The sequence below is a fragment of the Aricia agestis genome, chromosome 20, assembly GCF_905147365.1.
Source record: "Aricia agestis chromosome 20, ilAriAges1.1, whole genome shotgun sequence".
NCBI lineage: Eukaryota > Metazoa > Arthropoda > Insecta > Lepidoptera > Lycaenidae > Aricia > Aricia agestis.
The window spans coordinates 423,898-444,101 of NC_056425.1; the positions used below are offsets into that span (position 1 = coordinate 423,898).

The 20,204-nt window shown below is 38.3% G+C and overlaps 3 protein-coding genes across 5 annotated transcripts in view; 2 read left to right on the forward strand and 1 right to left on the reverse strand.

Moving 5' to 3' along the window:
* The window catches only part of LOC121736983 (E3 ubiquitin-protein ligase AMFR-like), a 49,745-nt gene extending 34,979 nt beyond the window's left edge, over positions 1-14,766 (forward strand). For 2 of the 3 annotated variants that reach the window (XM_042128478.1, XM_042128480.1), the window contains exons 3-9: positions 7,167-7,319; positions 9,308-9,597; positions 11,068-11,178; positions 12,184-12,347; positions 12,658-12,782; positions 12,868-13,028; positions 13,403-14,766. In XM_042128478.1, the coding sequence (XP_041984412.1) occupies positions 7,167-7,319; positions 9,308-9,597; positions 11,068-11,178; positions 12,184-12,347; positions 12,658-12,782; positions 12,868-13,028; positions 13,403-13,568 (1,170 nt within the window). In that variant the 3' untranslated portion in view covers positions 13,569-14,766. The remainder of the gene's footprint in view (positions 1-7,166; positions 7,320-9,307; positions 9,598-11,067; positions 11,179-12,183; positions 12,348-12,657; positions 12,783-12,867; positions 13,029-13,402) is intronic. The other variant, XM_042128479.1, reaches the window with a different exon arrangement.
* Positions 14,767-16,176: 1,410 nt separating this feature from the next.
* Positions 16,177-17,982, reverse strand: LOC121737121 (dolichyl-diphosphooligosaccharide--protein glycosyltransferase subunit DAD1). The gene is made up of 2 exons (XM_042128675.1): positions 17,729-17,982; positions 16,177-16,364 (listed from the first exon to the last, which is right to left on the reverse strand). The coding sequence occupies exons 1-2, from the start codon at positions 17,934-17,936 to the stop codon at positions 16,234-16,236; spliced, it is 339 nt and encodes a 112-aa protein (XP_041984609.1). The 5' UTR covers positions 17,937-17,982; the 3' UTR covers positions 16,177-16,233.
* A 1,381-nt stretch (positions 17,983-19,363) lies between these two features.
* On the forward strand, positions 19,364-20,200 carry LOC121737033 (proteasome subunit beta type-1). The gene has a single exon (XM_042128557.1). It carries the CDS (start codon positions 19,472-19,474, stop codon positions 20,168-20,170), a length of 699 nt encoding a protein of 232 aa, XP_041984491.1. The 5' UTR covers positions 19,364-19,471; the 3' UTR covers positions 20,171-20,200.
* The last annotated feature ends 4 nt before the right edge of the window (positions 20,201-20,204 follow it).

Here is a 20,204-nt window from a genome sequence, read left to right on the forward strand (position 1 = left end):
GCATTAAAACTTATAGAAATACTGTATTTTAACTGTTAAATCACGTCTGTAAAATGAGCGAAATCGGCAAAATTTCGTATACGGACTCTTAACTCCTTATTTTTTTCACCTTCCCTGGACTTTCACGCATTTTTCAAGACCAAAAGTAGACAAATCCGTTTAGCCGTTCTCGAGTTTTTGCAAGACTAACAAAATTTAAGATTTAATTTCATTTATCCACGGTGTAAGTTGTAACAAAACAGAGTGATAATACTTTAAGGTGCGTAGTACACCCTAGATCAGTGTTTCCCAACTTGTGGTCCGCGGACCCCTGGGTGTCCGCGAGTATATGTTTGGGGGTCCGCGGTGTCATCTCTGGACCATACGTAATTCGATTTTTTTGCTGTTTATTTTATTAAGGTGGTCGGTGAAAACTGTGCTTTACTTCCTGGGGATCCGTGGCTGAAAAAGGTTGGGAAACACTGCCCTAGATTGATTAAAAATAGATCCAAAATTATTTTATAATAATTGTTTATAGTTTAGAAAACACACCACACGGGTGTAAAGTATCAGAAAAAACTTCATAATGATCCTAAAAACACTAAGGTCATTGGTCGACCTTCTCGGCCCATACCGGTTGTTTATAATATTATGATATATAAATTTTAAAAGCAATTAATATTTTCAACAGATGCACAGGCCACAGGGTGTAACAAATAAAGTGATAATTACTATAGGGGCTATAGCATGTGTTCCTTGTTAGAGTAGTACTGTGAAAGTAGCAGCGCTAAAAAAGATTTTTAAATGTTTGGGCAAATTCATTTTGTTGGGGCAGTTTAAACAGAAGTAACTTTTACAGCGAACTCATACATCTTATATCTTTAAACGAGCAATTCTTGTATATCTATACTAATATTATAAATGCGAAAGTATCTCTGTCTGTCTGTCTGTCTGTCTCGCTTTCACGCCAAAACTACCGAACCGATTGTAATGAAATTTTGTATACAGATAGTCTAAAGCCTGAGAAAGGACATAGGCTACTTTTTTACTGGAAAAAAGGGTTCTAAGGGGGTGAAAATACGAAAATTTGTTCAAATTAAGTTAGTTCCAAAAATTCATACTAGATGGCGCCGTGCGTCTCTTACATCGCGCTAACATCTTTTTATAATGCCGGCGCCAGACTCAGACAAATGTTTGAACAAATACTTTGAAGGCTTTGCTCACAAATTTAATTTACCTGCCAGACATGTTTCACATACATTTTCACTTCACAGTTGTTGCAAGGACGACAAACAAAATAGACGACGGATTTGTGGACGCGATATAATACCTATATTATTATTTAAGTGCTTTTAATTATATAATATTAATTATATAAAATAGAAGTGACGTGACGTGTCCGCGTAAAAGTATGTTATTAAAATCGAGATTTAGAAAATTGAACACTATGACTATTTTATTTGGATCATTTTATTACACACGAAATTTTTAATTTACATCAAAGACCCAGGAAACTTGAACCTCAAATACTTATCGTTTTAAAAAATCCTTTCTTCGAAGACCGCTTGGCGTGGACAGGGGATGGGGGCCACAGGACAGGGGAAAGGAACATGTGACGGAGATAGAGGATAGAATTCAGAAGACGTGATTTAATGTAGGCATCAATCTCTCTTTAACCTACCTCTTATTCTCAGATTCATAACCTACAATTAAACCAGTACAAAATAACGCTTGAAGTTGTTTACTTACTTACCCGCAACGAAATTAAGGGGGGCTCTCATACAACAAACATGATTTTTTTGGCCTTTTTTGCTTGATATTAATAATGACAACAGGCAGGCAGTTTAAATTTTCACAGAATCCTTAATTGTATGTGTACTTTAATAATGAATAATAAAATTATAATATAATGAAAATTTAAGGGGCTCCCATACATAAACACAACTTTTTTGGCCTATTTTTTCTCTATAACGAACGGTACGGAACCCTTCGTGCGCGAGTCCGACTCGCCCTTGGCCTATTTTATTGTAAACATGGTATCAAATTCGGGCAATCTATACAAAAAAAAAAAGAATTTTGAAAATCTGATCACAAACAGCAAAGTAAACATTAACTCCACCTTTTTTTAAAGTCGGTTAAAAAAAAGTATCTAAGATGTTGACCAGGGATGTAAGGTATCATCATGCCAAATTTCATTAAAATCGGTCCAGCGGATTCAGAGATTAGCCTGTACAAACAGACAAACAGACAGAGAAACAAAAATTTCAAAAACAGTTAAAATGTGTTCTACTACTCTTCCAACATGCCCCTGACTCATTTTTTCAAGTTTATTTTTAATGTACAAAAATTTTACCTCTACGATTTTATTATAAGTATATAGATACGAGTAACCACAGACTACTCCTATGACCTATAGGTATATATTGTATTATCTATGGACTACACAGAAGAACTAACGAGCAACTGAACTAACTGAACTTTGCGCGTGTGTAGCAGGTAAGCACATTTGAACATTGGTCTTTGAGCGCTTTGATGTGCGCCAAAAAACCGACATCGAATGGCAAAGTGCAAATGTTTTAACAAATCTTTGAACAAATACTCAAATACCCGTGCTACACATGTGTACAAACAAGTTTTCAAATAAGTGATCAAATGTTTGTGCTGTGTCTGGCGCCGGCTTAAGAGGTGGTATCATCGAGTACATTTGCTTGTCTATTTTCGATTTTTTTCGATTGTTATTTCTTTTTTACGTTATTTAATAAGTCAGTACTTTATATTATATACAGTGACGTAACCTTAAACCTATCAATGATAAATAGTTTATGGGTAAAGTTGTGTAATTGGGGGGCTAAATAAGCTTTAAAATTTGGCATAAAATATAAAGTTTAATTTTAAAAAATGAAATATTATGTGCACAGCTGTTTTGATTTAAGGGGTACCAGGGTTTTTTTTTTATAAAAGCTTTTGACACCAATTTTGTTGACATCGCGCGCTATAAACTGAAGTCCACGCGGACGAAGTCGCGGGCAACAGCTAGTATATATATATAATTGGAATCTCGGAATTGGCTCCAACGATTTTCATGAAATTTAGAATATAAGGGGTTTCGGGGGCGATAAATCGATCTAGCTAAGAATCATTTTTAGAAAATGTCATGTTATTCGTGTTTTATCGAATACCGAGCAAAGCTCGGTCAAACAGCTGGTGATACATGATACAGGAAACATACCCTAACGTAATATTACTTTGTTATCTTACACCCTGTATTAATTATTTCTAGATGCTGCTTTAATTTATACAATTTTATTATTATTTGAATAATGTTTTTCTGTAAAGTATGCCAAGGATTAAATATTATAATAATAATATGTATTATGTAATATTATACAACCTGTACCTTTAGAAAATATAACATTTAATATTATGATAATTTAAAACACGTGTGTGATAAATTGATAATTGATATTAATACACCACAATTTATTTTATATGTATACATTGTACAATAATATACAAGGTTAAGAGAGACGCCGATTTTGCACGATTCCTTCTAACTAGATGGCCTAGGATGTTGCTTATTTATATTGATTAATATTTATTTGAACTTCTGTCTTCAAGCCTTGAAGTGCACTGTGCAAATTACCTTTAATAATATAATGGCGCTAACAAAAGCTATATCACAAGCAAGGATCTATGGTAGAGTCTTGCTTGCCAAGGTGTTCCCTGCGTGTTCAAGATTCTCATGTCAGCAGTCAGACTTATAAATAAATAAATAATAAAATAAAATATCTTTTTATTCAAAATGGGTATCATGATACACTTTTTGAAAGTCGAACGAAGAAACTACGTTGCCTACCACCGGTTCGGGAACTACCCCGCCGAGAAGAACCGGCGTAAGAAACTCGCACGGGGCCATCTTTTACTAAAAAAATGGAAAATTACAAAGTTATGGCTTACAGCTATGTAACAAAAATAAAAGAAAAGTAACCTGCATGGAGCCACCCTATTCCCAAGGTGTGCTGTCCTCGATGAAATCATTGACTTTATAATACGCTTTAGCACACAAACGTTCTTTAACTGTTTTTTTTAATTTGTCTAAAGGTAGATTTTGAACATTTAAGTGGAGAAAGAGAGAGTAGTAACTAGCACTTATAGACTATAGAGTAGTCAGACTTAGGGCGGGGATCAATCTCAATCCAAAACGATAACCTTGCACACAACCAAAGACCAAGCGTATACACATCGCAATAAGATTCATTTTAGCTTAGCATAAAACTGTAGTTACTAGGGGCGGATCTTCTCTATTTTTCATGTTTTTTAATATCTTTAGAAATAAATATTAAGAAACAAAATTGTTCGGCTCAGAAGATTATAATATAGATTTACTAACAATTTATTCAGATAAAATGAATAATTTTCCTAGTTAACACTTATATTTCGATGAAATGGATTTTTGTCGGAGGTGAGTTTGTAAAGTATTACGTTTTATTAAAATGTTTATGGTTTAAGGTATTTTAAATATTGTGCTTTATATCTCATATTTTTTACATTTTTGTTATTATATTGGAACTAGGTAAACAGGGAGTCACGGAATAACTAATTGGGGTTTATCCTGTCCTTAAGTTGAGAAAGAGAGTGAGTAGTATGGTTAGAGTTTTACGGAAAAAGAGATGCCGGTTTTTTAATCATAATAATATGTAACTATAACAAACTCAGTTGACAACTCACGGATAACCCGGTCAAAATATCTAGTGATTGATGTCCAGCTGATTATATTATATAGATAGAGATGTCGTTACAGCTCGGCCCTCGATGTATTTGACCGGGTTATACATTAGATAACGCAAAGTAGCGTGGTTACATGCGTGTGTGTACAAGCGTCAATATACTGTAACTAGCTGTTGCCCGCGACTTCGTCCGCGTGGACATTAGTTTATAGTAAAGTTGTTCCCGTACATCGATTGAGTCGTTTACGCGCAAATCAGAAAAGTATATTGTGTGTGAACCGCACATTTTTCCGGGACAAAAAATATTCCTTGTCCCAGATTCAAAGTAGTATCTCCAATCTCCATGTCAAATTTCATCAAAATAGATTTAATAGTTTAGGGCTTAGGCGATAAACATAAAAGTTTATTGTGCGGGAATCGCACATTTTCCGGGACAAAATTAGTATTCCTTGTCCTTTCCTGAGACTCAAAGTATCTCCATACCAAATTCCATCAAAATAGATTGAATAGTTTACGCGCAAATCATAAAAGTATATTGTGCAGTAACCGTACATTTTCCGGGACAAAATGTATCCTATGTTCATTTTCGGGACTCAAAGTATCTTTATACCAAATTTCAGCAAAATGGGTCCAGCCGTTTACGCGTGATGTCGTGACCACGCGAAATATAACATTCCGCGCGGCTTCGCCCGCGTAAATTAGATATTTCACAGACAAATTAGTCCACAAAAAATAGCCTATGATCCTTCACGTGGTCTACTTCTTATCTGTGCCAAATAACCGAAACATTGCTCCAGTAGTTCGTGAGATAAGCCCTTTCAAATAATTTCCCCCCGTTTTTTCCACACTTTCCTCTATTTCTTCGCTCCTATTAATCTTAGCGTGATAAAATATAGCCTATAGCCTTCCTCGATAAATGGGCTATCTAACACTGAAAGATTTTTTTAAATCGGACCAGTAGTTCCTGAGATTAGCGCGTTCAAACAAACAAACAAACAAACTAACTAACAAACTCTTCCGCTTTATAATATTAGTATAGATTAGTGCACGCCCCTAAGGTCCTAACACACTATATGTTGGAGTTAGGTCTGACGAAAGCTCCGCGGCTGGTTTACGTTTAGAATGTTTGGTGGATGTAACACACCTTAATTGACGAACTTACGCTAACTTTACAAAATAATAATATTATGTTGCCGCTGAAATAAAGCTGGCGGAATTCAACCTAATTTCGGTATAGTGTCGTCGGTACTTTAAAAGGCATCTCAAATAAGAGCCCGCATTCAGTAGGCCTACTACGAAACCGTTTTGAGACTCAAACAATTTGACGAGACTGCCGCGTCCTGCTCTAACAACGTCATTTCACGTTTGTTAGAGTAGCACGCGGCATTCTCGTACGATTGTTTGAGTCTTAAAACAGTTTCATGGTACGGGCCCTGAGACAAAGTAATTAAAAATTCACTAAAAATATTTTGACATAGGCTCCATACATCTTTCTTCTAATATATAAAATTCTCGTGTCACTGTGTTTTCAAAGACAAAGTAATTAAAAATTCACTAAAAATATATTGACATAGGCTCCATAGTCCATACATCTTTCTTCTAATCTATATACAATGTGTCCCGACACCGGTGTCCGATCCTTTAATGTCGTGATCTATATAGAATATTTTATCGACAAATTGGCCCTCAAATTTTTTTTCTCTCTCATGGTTGTAAAATGGCAGCCATTTTAGTTTTTCTCGGGCTTTCACACTAATCTGACCAGAACTGCAACTTGGGTTTTTCTATGTTTAATTCCACGAAATTTATAAAATATTGCCTATGTAGGCGTAGTCCACAAATCAAATGAGACCTTTTTTATCTTCATAGGATATTTACATGTGAAGTACTGGTCAGATTAGTTTGAAAGCCCGAGAAAAATTAAAATGGCTGCCATTTTACAACCGTGAGAGAGAGAAAAATTTTTAGAGCCAATTTATCGATAAAATATGCCATAGATCATGACATTAAAGGATCGGACACCGGTGTCGGGACACATCTTATATATAAAAATGGATTTTCAAATGTGTTAGTCGCGCTAAAACTCGAAAACGGCTGAACGGATTGGCCTGATTTTAGTCTTAAAATATTCTTAGAAGTCCAGGGAAGGTTTTAAAGTGACACGAAGTTCACCGGGACAGCTAGTATATTATAAAATTCTCGTGTCACTGTGTTTGTGCGCGAACTCCTCCAAAATGGCTCAACCGATTTTAATGAAATTTTGTATGTACATTCGTTAGGACTGAGAATAGGTTTTTATCTACTTTATATTGATACTTTACCATTTGCCGGGTCAGCTAGTTTTCTATGAAACTCTTCGTTTTATTAAATTTAATTAATCATAATATGTGAGACTGCGCCGTACCTTGTAATAAAAGCGCTATATCTTTATATATTTTAACCCGTTATTTCTCTCCCCAGCTGTCATCGTCGCCGGCGGAGGCGGGGTGGGCGCACGCGCGGCTGCTGGGCCTGCTGATGGCGATCCTGGTGGGCGCGACCGGCCTGTTTGCTGCCGCGCTCGCCTGGGGCCTGCCCGCTGGACCTGACACCTTCGCCTTCATGGCTGCTGAGGTGAGTACACCCCTGTTACAATTCGGCCAATGAGTACGGAAAGAAATTTCTGATGATTTTACACCTCCCTCATCCCTGTGGACGTATGACGTATCGTAACATTTTCTACCCCCGCGGCCCGTCTCATGCATTTAATAAGCAAGATAACATTTCTCTTTATTATGCTCTTGTTGTGCCTCCTCCCTCCTCCCCCTACAGAGCGCGTTGAACTTATCACTTATATTGTAATATGTCGATACGGTTATCAGCTGCTGTATAGGTAAATAGACAGCTTGCGATTGGACATCTGCTACTTTTATTTGGTATCACGGAAAACCTCATATCCCCATGTAATATATAATTTATCAACATACACTATATTATGTGTTTAATTCTTAAATCTCTCGTTGACTAGATCTAATATATATTTAATAGCGATAGAGTTGAGTGATGAGACTGAATTCTGCCTGCCTTTACCCGAGAAAAAATGTTTGCCCTAGCATGACAAACATTTTTTCTCGGGTAGATTTATCATCGAAATAACACATTTGTATAGAGTTTTGTCGAGATAATGTCGAGATTTTGACATTATGAGACGAGTATTTTTTGGCGTATGCTAGGCAGGTTGAAAAGACTGCAACTGTCTTAAGACTGGGTTGCACCAACTAACTTTGACTTTAACCTTAACTATAACCGGAAAAATTGAGAGATGTCGTATGAGAATATGGGGTGTTTGGACGCCATATTTAACTTTAACTATAACCACGCCTCTGGTGCAACCCAACCTTAGGGTGTGAGCTCGCCCCTGACATAGTAACTGTATTGAGTCCATTGATACTGCGACCTTACGAAGTGATAAAACAACTAATATTAGAACAAGCATCACTAAATTATTATTAAAGTCCCGTCAGTCGCAGTAGCATTAGCAGCACCGTTACTTTCTTAAGGTGTATTTTAATTGAAGTTTTAATCTCTGTTGAGCAAAATGGTTTATTATCAAAACTTTTGTTTGTAAGTTAATACACTACTAGGCTGTTTGTGTGAGTGTGTGTGTGCTAGAAATGACAAAACGCGGTTATACGTCTTTTGATGCCGAGCTCCTCCCAAGTCCCACCTGATGGTAGGTGTGTGTGGAAAATTTTCGAAAACAATAATTGTTGAAATCAAAACACGGCGTTTTGTGTGACTCGACTCGACCCACTCGTGTCCGGTGTGTATACGTATATGCCTAGTCTGTCTATGTACTAGACATGTGCGCCGATGCTCATTTGACCGGCGGCGGCGTCTGGCATCTAATTTGCCGGCGGCGGCGGCGTCATCGGCGTAATCGGCGTGGATGGTGAAAATAAGTGAAATACGCCTCAATCTCCATTAAATTTATTATTTAAGTATTTCTATATAATGGCACGTTTATTTGAGACGCGGCTTCGCTCGCGTGGCATTCGAAAATCGCGTAAAATACGAATATTCTTGCAATACTCCTTTGGAAACATGATGTTTTTCCAAGACCAAAAGTAGCCTATGTTACTCTCCATCCTTTCAACTACGTCTTTACCAAAATCAAGTCGATTGGTATTTGGTTGCTTCGTTTGGCTGCAAAGAAACTATATTGGTACCTAATACTTATTATAATAAAACTGTAGAAATGACAATTCTGTACAAAATAGAAGAATTAAAACTGAATACTAACGTCGCAACACGGTTTTGCTTGGGTAGGGGCAGGGTTAAAGCCTCCCGCATATTAATCAAACGACTATCTAATTCTCAGTTGTTTTGCACAGCGTAGACTGACAAGTGACAAAGACGCCATTTGCATGCGTCGAAAAACATAGCATCAACCAGTGTTGCCAATCGCGATCTAAAAATTACTAATTTTGTAAATAAAAAATCCTAAGGAAGTAATTGTGTAATGTGTATGCTTATTAAACTATAGACGCCGATGACGCCGGAAAAAAATTCTGCAAATAATGATTTGTTATGATGCTATAACATCTGTTGTTCCGTTCCAGTGCGCGCTGGTGGGCGTGTCGGCGTTACACGTGATCGCACGCTGGGTCCTGCGCGCGCGCGACGCGGACGCCGGCGGGCCCACTGCGTACTACACGCATCTGGCGTTTGACGCAGGCGCGCTGGCGGTCGAGGCGGGTCACGTGGCCCACATGGTGCTGTACAGCAACGCGGTGCTGTCCATGGCCTCGCTGGTGCTGCTACTGCAACTGCGCCACCTGCTCCACGCGCTGCTGGCGAGGCTGCGCCGACACCGACTATATGCGGCGCTCGCTACGCATATGAGCCGCAAGTGAGTGACGCATCTCACACACTTACACGCAATGTAACGCATATATGAATGCCTTAACACTATACAGGGTGTAACAAAAACAAGTGATAATACTCTAGGGTGTGTACGTGTTCCTTGTAGAGAGTTCACTGTGAAAGTAGCAGCGCTGAAAGACCAAAATTTTTTTTAACTTTTGTATGGGGAAACTCGTGACGCTCGGGCCCTTGCCCATACAAAAGTGAAAAAAAATTTTCGTCTTTCAGAGCTGCTACTTTCACAGTGAACTCTCTACAAGGAACATGTACACACCCTAAAGTATTATCACTAGTTTTTGTTACACACTGTATATACAGTTATGTATTGATTACATACTCTATACAAATAAAATTATATTTAGATTTTGTTGTAAAAAATTATAATAGGTACAAAATATATCCAACAATTTCCTCCTCTTATCAATGTCAAAACTAATATAACTATACACTCGTTAGTTTAGAACGTATTAGAACATTTATCGTTGGCCTTAGCACGGATATTCTAGAATCTAGAACAACTTCCATATACAAGTAGTTTTTATTTATCACATAATTATTTAATATTTATTTTGAACAGTCACTATAGTGACCCGGTCAACTATATACGGTCTTATCGAACTTTAAACATACTAAATTACAAATTATAATATTATATTCATGTCGATTGCGCCAAAACGGTAAAATGTAAGTATTTTCAAGTTTAAATAATAAAATCATTAAATAAAGGAAAACATTCATACGGCATACAAGTTTGGGTCTAAAAATCAAAGTTATGAACACAAATAAAACACAATATTACTTTTTAACACAATATTGTTTTATTTGTGTTTAAAATTAATTTCCACCAAGAACCGACAGTACAATCAATTATATATACATCAAAGTTATGATCAAAAAGAAATAGAAAACTATTTATTGTTTGCCCAGTGCCCTGTATTTAAACTTACTCTGATTATTTCTAGAGCTAATCAGGAAAGTTTAAATACAAGGTAGATCACCGATCATTTTTTTAAAGTAACACATTACAATTTACTAGACCTTAGGTATAGTGTCTTCATATTGTTACGTGCTAGTGTTCGAAGGATTTGGGGAGAAAGACCTGCTGACTCTTTTGAAGACTTCATTCACTAGCACTAGGTCCAATCGATGTCCTAGGTCGTAGCCAAGTCATAGGTTTCACTAGTAGCTCAAACTGAACTGAACTGGCTCGCCTCCCTGCGGCTATTTATATGGGCCGAGACGAGTCTCGGACTTTTCCAAAGTTCATTTTTAGAATGTACGGTCCACAGTGGTTCACCTAACGCCATCTAGTATTGAGTAGGGGGTTTCATGTTGTCTGTGTTCCTCGAGTGGTTCCACTAGTTGACGCTAGATGGTACCAGCTTCTTTGTGTGTTCGTAACAATATTATGTGTGTGTGATATGTGCATTAATTAGTAATGTTTGTGTGTGTGCAGCTACCCGATGGCGAGCGCGGAGGAGGTGTGCAAGAACGGCGACAACTGCGCCATCTGCTGGGAGCCGATGCGGGAGGCACGCAAGCTGCCCTGCGACCATCTCTTCCACAAGTGAGCATCTGATAACAGGCTCTCATAGAAGAGATAGAGAGAGAATTTTGCGCCACATTTGATGATAAGCGAAGTCATGTGATTAGGTTATGTGCTTCGTCACCGCAGCGCACACCATCACTGCTTCGATGTTCCACATACCATTGATACGCTACTTGGGAGTAGGATGGCTTCTTGCAAGGCTGCTTCTACATTATTATACTCCACTCGGGCTAACTTGTCGCTAGCGGTCATTCACTCCCTGTCAAATACTTGTCATTTTCCATATAAACCGCGATTGACAATGAAGTGTCAGATGTTATCAATCGTGGTTTTATATGGAAAATGACAAGTTTTTGACAGGGAGTCAATGACCGCTAGCGACAAGTTAGCCCGAGTGGAGTATATAGGACTTACAATAATTATGTATGTGGATATTGTATATAATATTAAGTTACAACATTGTAAACTTTATTTTAAAAGATTAAGTTTTTTTCTCACTTTTTTTGGTAAAAAAGTGGGCCCCGTGCGAGTTTACGCCGGTTTTTCTCGCCGGGTTAGTTCCCGAACCGGTGGTAGGCATCATGTAGGACATTCTGAAAATATTTATTTTAAATTTATTCAGAAATAAAACAATTTTGATTTTTATTTTGATTTTGCTACATTGATGCGTTGTGTCGCGCGTCATTGACACGACGTTTTGACTGACCGCGACAAGGAGTTAAAGTGAGACGGCGATTGTTGTGCTGTCCCTGTCTTGTGTTGTGTTGTCGTGAGACGCTGCAACATAGTAGAGAATTTTGACGACGCACTGCAATAAATTATCTATAATCTTATTCGTCGAGATGTTCAGCCGGCGCTGCTTTCTAAAGATGACATGCATCATCATAACTCGAACATTTTGAAGACCATTATCCCAGTCCCTACATATTATCATACAGGGCTTCCCCTGAATAAGAACCAGTCTTCAATACAGATTCACAGTCCTAAACTATTATACTAATAAGGATTACTTGTATGTTCTAGCTCGTGTCTCTGCCGCTGGGTGCAGCAGGACGCGTCGTGTCCGACGTGCCGGCGCTCGCTGGCCGCGCCCGCGCCACCGCCGCCGCCGCCCCTCGCGCCCCTCGCACCCCTCGCGCCGCTCCCCGACGACCCCCGACACCCCAACCACCTGTTCCACTTCGACGGTGAGTGAGAGAGAGAGAATGAGAAAATGTGTGTGTGACATGTGAGTGCAGTCGCCGCGAACGCATGAACTTTAGACGAAATACGGTCAAGCCAGTTCAAGTAGCATATTATTATCAGAATACCATGATGCGCTATGTTAAATTTCATACATTTTTGACATCTAACTTTGCTGATAAAAACAAATGCTATACGATCAAGCACCTAAGCTCTTTTTTTCAATCTTGCATTGCGTTGTCAATTTGTCGAGACCAACATCTATTAGTTTGTACCTATGTATAATGTACGTAACTTACTGGTAACTTGGCGCAGGGTCCCGCTACGTGTCGTGGCTGCCGAGCTTCAGCGTGGAGGTGTCCCGCGCGCGCCCCGCCCCCCTCGGCGACACCGCGACACCCCCCGCGACAATCGAGCCGCTGGAGGCTATGGTGCGACAGGTTAGTGTTACTCGTACTATTAACCATTTTAATATCAGTATCTTATAAAACAATAACGATGAAACTAACCTCACTTTTCCTCCAGGTGCAGACAGTGTTCCCGCAGATGCCGCGCGCGGCGGTGCTCGCGGATCTGGCGGGCACGGGCTCCGCGCACCTCACCATACACAACATACTCGACGGCCGCCTCGCGCCGCCCGACGACACACCGGACATGCCCCTAGCGCCCGCGCAGCCGGCGACTAGGTACATATATACCTCGCTCCCCCCAGGCGCAGAGATTAAGGCCAGGCGCGCACTAGCGGCCAGGTCGCGGTGGCACGGCTTAGCCCGGGCGCGCACTAGCGGCCAAGCCGGCCATCTAGATAGATACCTTAGTATGAAACCGCCATACACCACGCGCACCTGGCCACAACGCGACCAGCGGCCACAACATACTTTCGATGGCCGCCTAGTGCGCGCCCGGCCTTAGATTTTTTTTTACTTTGCAAAAAAGGTGCACCTATATTTTGTAAACTACGAAATCCCTATCTGACAATGATACTTTAAATTGAACAAGCATAATATCGTAAATCCGACATAATTATTGAAAAAAATGTTAATGGAAGTTTTTGTTGCAGCAGCTCCTCAGTGGAGGTCGAAGAGAGGACAGAAGCGGAGTCAGGGTCGGATTCCGACGAGAGGTTCGGGGAGAGCCCCGCCGCTCGCGAGGCGGCGCTACGCCGGCGTCGACAGCGCCTCCTGGCTGCTGCGCGCCGCCGCTTCCTCGCGCGGGCCCCCTGCTGACTCCGCCCCTGATACACCGTGAATCCGCCCCTGAGATGCCTACTAAGCTTTTAACATACTAATGCCGTGAATCGCGAGAGGCGAAATCACATGTCAAACGACAATGGTTTTGTTCCGTCTATTTCTACTGCTTCATGCGATTATCGGCGTCAGTGTGATAACTGCGGTGGCGTTAATGTTCGTACCGCGATATAATCATCATAAAAAGCAGTCACTAAAAGCAGCGAATAATACAAAGCTTTGCATAAGCTTTCTGTGTAGATTTGCTTCATTATAAAGAACACAGCATCAAACAACAGTATGTGCAATTGGCTTCGGTCATCACGGTAATCCTCAATTGCTTACAAGCACTATACAGTCAACACAATGACAATACAAGCTGTCTATACTGATGCCGTCCACATGTTGAGTTAGTTTATCCGTCCCTGGATTGCCCAACCATAGTTAATACAATCTATTTTCCCTGGATATAAAAAAATCATACATTATAGAAAAATTATTTGGCAATAAGGTTTTTTTTCAATTTGTTACCAATGCTAATCTTGGCTTACAGGATTGTGGGCCGATTCCTTTAATAATTACATGTAACATAATACTATAATGTATAGTATACTCATGGCTATCGAATGTAGGGACAGCCAATGAATAGTTCTATATAGTCTAAAATCGATCAGGCTTGTATCCCAATATTTTTTGTTTCTCTATTTTTTCTAAAATTTGGCAGGACCACTTATTGCATTCTATAGATATTTTGTCATTGTCGAGCCAATTTAGAAAATTGTTTTTACTGGACATTAATGTGTGGCAAAAATTAAAAAATATTCAAGTCAGTGATGCACATTTAAAATGAAATTCTTGAAATAAAGAATTTGCTATTATTGATGATAAAAATTTCTGCTGCCATGTAACCTCAAATATAAGTATAAAAAAAACTGCTTTATTGAAGTCCATTCCATTTTCTTACAATATAAACAAATAAAGCCTAATACATTTTAATACTAGAGCTACACTAATTAAAAATGGCATAGCTTCTGTACCAGAGTTCTATTTCTGAAATTGTGATGTTGATGGCATTTTTCTTTAGTATAGATCCTGTATTATGTTTATTATAGGCGAATTTTGTTTATATATACTGTAATGGATCATTCATATATAATTGTAAATAGTGTGTGTATTACTGTGTGTGCATAATTTTGTATGAGGGTAGTTGAAAATTGCTGACACAGCAATGTTGTGATGCCAGTGCAAGTGTTATGTTTCTATGTTTGTGATATGTTTAATGTTCGAAATTTGACCTCGAAATCTATTGCTTTTAGAAAACATCAAGAAAACAGTTATTTCAAATGTTAAAAAAGCTTCATAAAAGTTGAATTATCTTTCTGATTCATGGCATATATTATAGCAATTCCAAAAAATGATTCTTTTTTGTTTCCAAAAATATGAAAAATAATATTATGTAATACACTATAATTTTAGTACTTACATTTAAAAGTAAAATCCTTACTGTCTGCATTGAATACAAAAAGCTTGAGTATAAACGAAATAACTTTTAATGATGTTTAAATGTAAGTTTAGAAGTACCATATTTAGTTTTAGTATGTTTAAAGTTGTTAAATATTTTTATAATTTACCATAAAACAAGGAAGTTTTTGCCAATTTGGAATTTGTAAAATTATTATACTGACAAAATTCCGTGTCAACACACCTTATTATGTCAGTAAAATAATGTATCGCACTGAGATGGAAATTTATGTGATAATTATAGCCTTTAGTATAACCACTATGTATAACGCATCTCAACTTAGCTCAGAGTTGGAAGGCTTATTTTCTTTAGTTTTAATATTGCTAGTACTTATGATATCATTAGACTAAGTTTTTTTTTGTTCGGCTTAGAGCTTTGGACTCGATTTTGTAATTTTAAATATATTTTTATAAAAACTAACTACAGCATTGTAACTAATGTAAATTGTTAAACTAGTCAAAATAAAAATGATCTATGTCAAACATGTTTTCATTACCATCAGTCCTCAAAAAGAATTTCACAAGTAGATTTAAAAAATTTTTTTTTTTTCGAAAGGGTCTAAGCTACTGGTCTGGTTAAGACCATGGTAGTTTAATTGTGGCTATAACTAGTCTGTTGCTAGTTGGTTTGGAAATAAAAGATTTAAAAACTCAGTGTAACTCCTTTCTAATAATTCTAGACATCTATCTATCAACAATTTCTCGTTAAGTCTCTCCAACATTAATGTACTGGAAAAAAATATCATTAATGGATTATATAGCTTTGGGGGGGGGGGGTCCTAACTCCTAACATAAAAAAGCGGCCAAGTGCGAGTTGGACTCGCCCATGAAGGGTTCTGCAGCAGCCTAAATACCAACTCTACCTACAGACACGCTCCACAATATAATAATTATTATTATAATAATATTGTAAATAGAAAAAAAATACATGTACCTTGCTGATGCAAACAGGTGGGTACATAATATATTGTCGATTGGACAAGTAAGATGGATAGTAGTCTGGACTCCCAGGACCCCCCTTTATATACACCCATGGATTATAGAAATACAGCATTTCTTAGATAAGGAAAAGTAAAACAGTATCATATTTAGTAAGAATAATTACAGTATATTTATAATCAAGCTTAGGTTTTGAAAGAAATAATTAACCGATGAAGTTTACTACAACTAAATGCAAAACCAAGTGTGCAAATATGAAGTCTGCAAAACCACGTTCAGAACTGATGCCTTGGAATTCATTTTTGTTCTCCGGGTTGACTTGCAGCCTTAAACACACTGTAACAAAAACAAAATATATATCACCAAATTTTAATAGGATTATAGACTGACGCCTTAGGCTGCGTCCCCATCAGACACGGTACGGCCCTGCCACCGTGTTACGGCACGACGCCGCCACCGTGATACGGTACGGCGCCGCACCGTGACACGGTGCACCGCGCGCCCCTATTCTGGTGAAACTTCCGAACAAACTTTGTGTCCAAACTTAAACGAGGCATAATATGAAAATACATATTTGTAATAATAATAATATGTATACTTAGGACAAATTATATCCCCAGAAGACCCTATGTCCAAGGAAATAAACAAAAGAATAGCCTGCGGTTGGAAAAAATACTGGTCCTTGAAAGAAATTATGAAGAACCAAGACCTAGGTATGCACATCAAGAGAAAAACTTTCAACACATGTATTCTCCCCTGTATGACATACGGGTCTGAGACATGGGCACTAACGAACAAACTCAGAGAGTTCCTAGCCAAAACTGAAAGAGCAATGGAAAGAAGCATGTTGGGAATCAGGCTTAGCGATAGAATCCAAAGTTCAGAAATAAGAAAAAAGACAAAAGTAACAGACATAATAGCACGCATAGATCATTTAAAATGGAGTTGGACTGGGCACATGTTGCGCTGCAAATTATTTAAGTGGAGAGGGCCAGTAACCTTGTGGTATCCAAGAGGAGACACCAGAAGACAGGGATGTCCGAAGACAAGATGGAGTGACGATATCTGCTTAACTCTAGGACCATACTGGACCAGAGCAGCGGATGACCGAGCTCATTGGAGAGAGCTGGAGGAGGCCTATGCCAAGAGGCACACCGAAATGCGAGATACAATCTAACTTAAGAAAGTAACCAATCAAACCAAAATGTGAAACATATATTACGGAAAACTTATAAAAAATATGAAAATACATATCAAAGTCGCGCAATGCAAATATTGTCATGTATAACGAGGAAATTTTATCTATAATAAATAATAGATAAAATATCCTCGGTTTCTTTTTAACCGACTTCAAAAAATATTTAATGATTCTTTTTCAATCTTCGTCTTAGTAACAACAAGAGAATAATTTTTTCGCGATCCATATCCATTATCCAGACAAGCACTCTCGTTCGAGCGCAAATATCGACTGAATAGGGCGCACCGTACGCGGCACCGTGACACGCTGCGGCGCCGTACCGTATCACGGTGGCGGCGTCGTGCCGTAACACGGTGCCGGCGCCGCGCCGTGTCTGATGGGGACAGAGCCTTATAACGTGTAGTGAAAATTGTTGAAAACAATGTGCATTTTTTTCATCAATTTTCAATTGAAACATTTGGCAGAAGTGCATGCACAATATGTAAGAGGAATATTTACATACCTCCAAGAACAAAACAGCTTACTGTAGAAATAAACCCACTCAAAAATGAGTTAAATGGGAACGTGCCGACAAGGCAACAATACACAAACTGTATTACACCTGTAAGAAAAACGTAAAACAAGTAGGCATCGATTATTTTTAGCTTCTTGGGGGTTTTAGTTGTATATTCTTGGTATAATTTGGGAATAACTTGCGCTACAGAAGTCATTTTTTTATAATTTGCAGAAAATTACGCCGGTCGAAATCTTATTTTATTTCACAGATTACTAGTATTTATGTTTTATTTGACAATTGACAGTTGTTATGACGTGTCCTAAAGATTTTTCTTTATTTTTTAGACAATTACACAAATATTTTGCCAAAAGCATAGGCTACAATAAAGGGTGAACATGACTAGTGATTGGACAGTTCTAGTCATTGGACAGAGCACAAAAACACTTTATTTAGTAAGGTTGCTTTAAGGATGTATATAACATTTATAAATTCAAAGATTCTGACCTAAATTCGAAATATATAGTAGAATATAACATCCTGCATCGATTGATACCAAAAAATCAATACCTTAAGTTACGTGAAATAATTCATTTTAAAATTTCCATTTATAATACGTAATGTTTGCCGGAAGTGTTTCAATTTTTGAGAATTCGTCAGAATTGGTAACTTTGTATCAAAGATAAACATCTAAAAAAACTGCTTATCAATTTCTTTGTACGATTTGCGATTTTTTTAAGCCCAAAAAAAAGTGGGTTCACCGGTAATTCTGGGGAAATATTTCAAATTGAAATTTATGAAAATTATCCTTCGAAGGGTGCGACAAGACTTTATATGAACTTAGGCGGGGGCGCTGCTTGTAAAGAAGAACTGTCAAATATGTCGTTTTTGTATGTGGCAGCGTTAGTTCTTTTTTTCGTCACCTTCATTTATAACTTTGCCGAGCTTTCTTGGCCGCCATTTGCGATAGTCAAATTACAACATTTTTTTTTCAATAATAATTAAATATTGAAAAGTTCTTTAAAAATCTATTATGAAAAATCATTATAATGAATAATAAGTATCTGGGTGTCCAATTTTTTACATATTTAGTACTTTCATAATTTAATTGGACGTTGTACGCAATTTGACCTTATATACATCCTTAAAAACTACCTGTTTTTCTTTAAAATCAGGCGTTCCTTTACTTTGAAAATAGGCAAATTTTTAAAGCGACATTAATAAATATTGTGTTTTTGTGCTTTTTCCAATGACTGGTACTGTCCAATCTACTAGTCATTTACCCTACACTCATAATTCATAAAAATTAAAACTGCACGGTGCACCGTGATCCGTGAAAAGGATTTAAAATATATTTACGCTTTTTTCATGATAATTTGATTTTACACTTTACATGTTGTAGTTTATAACTTTATACAGTGCGTCAAGAATTAAGAAAGTGAAGAAATTAAAAAGTGGCAACATCGTAGTGTCATCCCTTTCAAATCAATCTAAGAAAAAAAGGATGACACTACGATGTTGCCACTTTTTAATTTCTTCACTTTCTTGACGCTCAGTTGGCAAATAGTGCATTCAAATACAATCAAAAATGAAAAGTTAAAAAATATGAGGACTTGACAGTTGACAAATGACAGCCGACTTATGACAGCTTCGAATTGTTCAAAAACTGCTTGTCATATTTTGCAAAGAATAGCTTTATTTTCAATTTTTAGTTTTGATTTTCACGTTACACATAAATAGATCTAAAACACAATGCTGGGAGTCAACGAGAATTTTCCTGAATATGCAGTGCCCGGCGCGAAGCAGGTCCGTTTCGAACCCTACGCGGACAACGGTGGCAGCATTGTGGCTATCGCCGGTGAAGACTACGCCGTCATCGGAGCTGACACTCGGCTGAGCACGGGCTTCTCAATCTACACCCGCGAGCAGAAGAAGTTGTTCAGAGTTTCCGACAAAACCGTTCTCGGCGCCACCGGGTGCTGGTGCGACACGCTCACACTGACGAGGCTGCTGCAGGCACGCATGCAGATGTACGAGCACGAGCACAATAAGTCCATGTCGACGCCCGCCGTGGCTCAGATGTTGTCCACCATGCTGTACTACAAGAGGTTTTTCCCCTACTATGTGTCCAACGTTCTGGCGGGGCTGGACGCCGACGGCAAGGGCTGCGTCTATAGCTATGACCCCATAGGCCACTGCGAAAGATCCAACTACCGCGCCGGGGGCTCCGCTGGCGCCCAGCTGCAGCCCCTGCTTGACAACCAGATAGGCTTGAAGAACATGCAAAATGTTAAAGAAGCACCTCTACCTAGAGAAAAGGCCCTGGCCCTGCTCAAGGATGTGTTCATCAGTGCAGCAGAGCGCGACATCTACACGGGTGACTCCATCTATATTCTGATCATCACGGCCAATGGAATACAGGAGGAGAAGTTCGAGTTGCGTAAAGATTAATCTTGTTTCTTAAATAAAATTTACTTTTTATGTT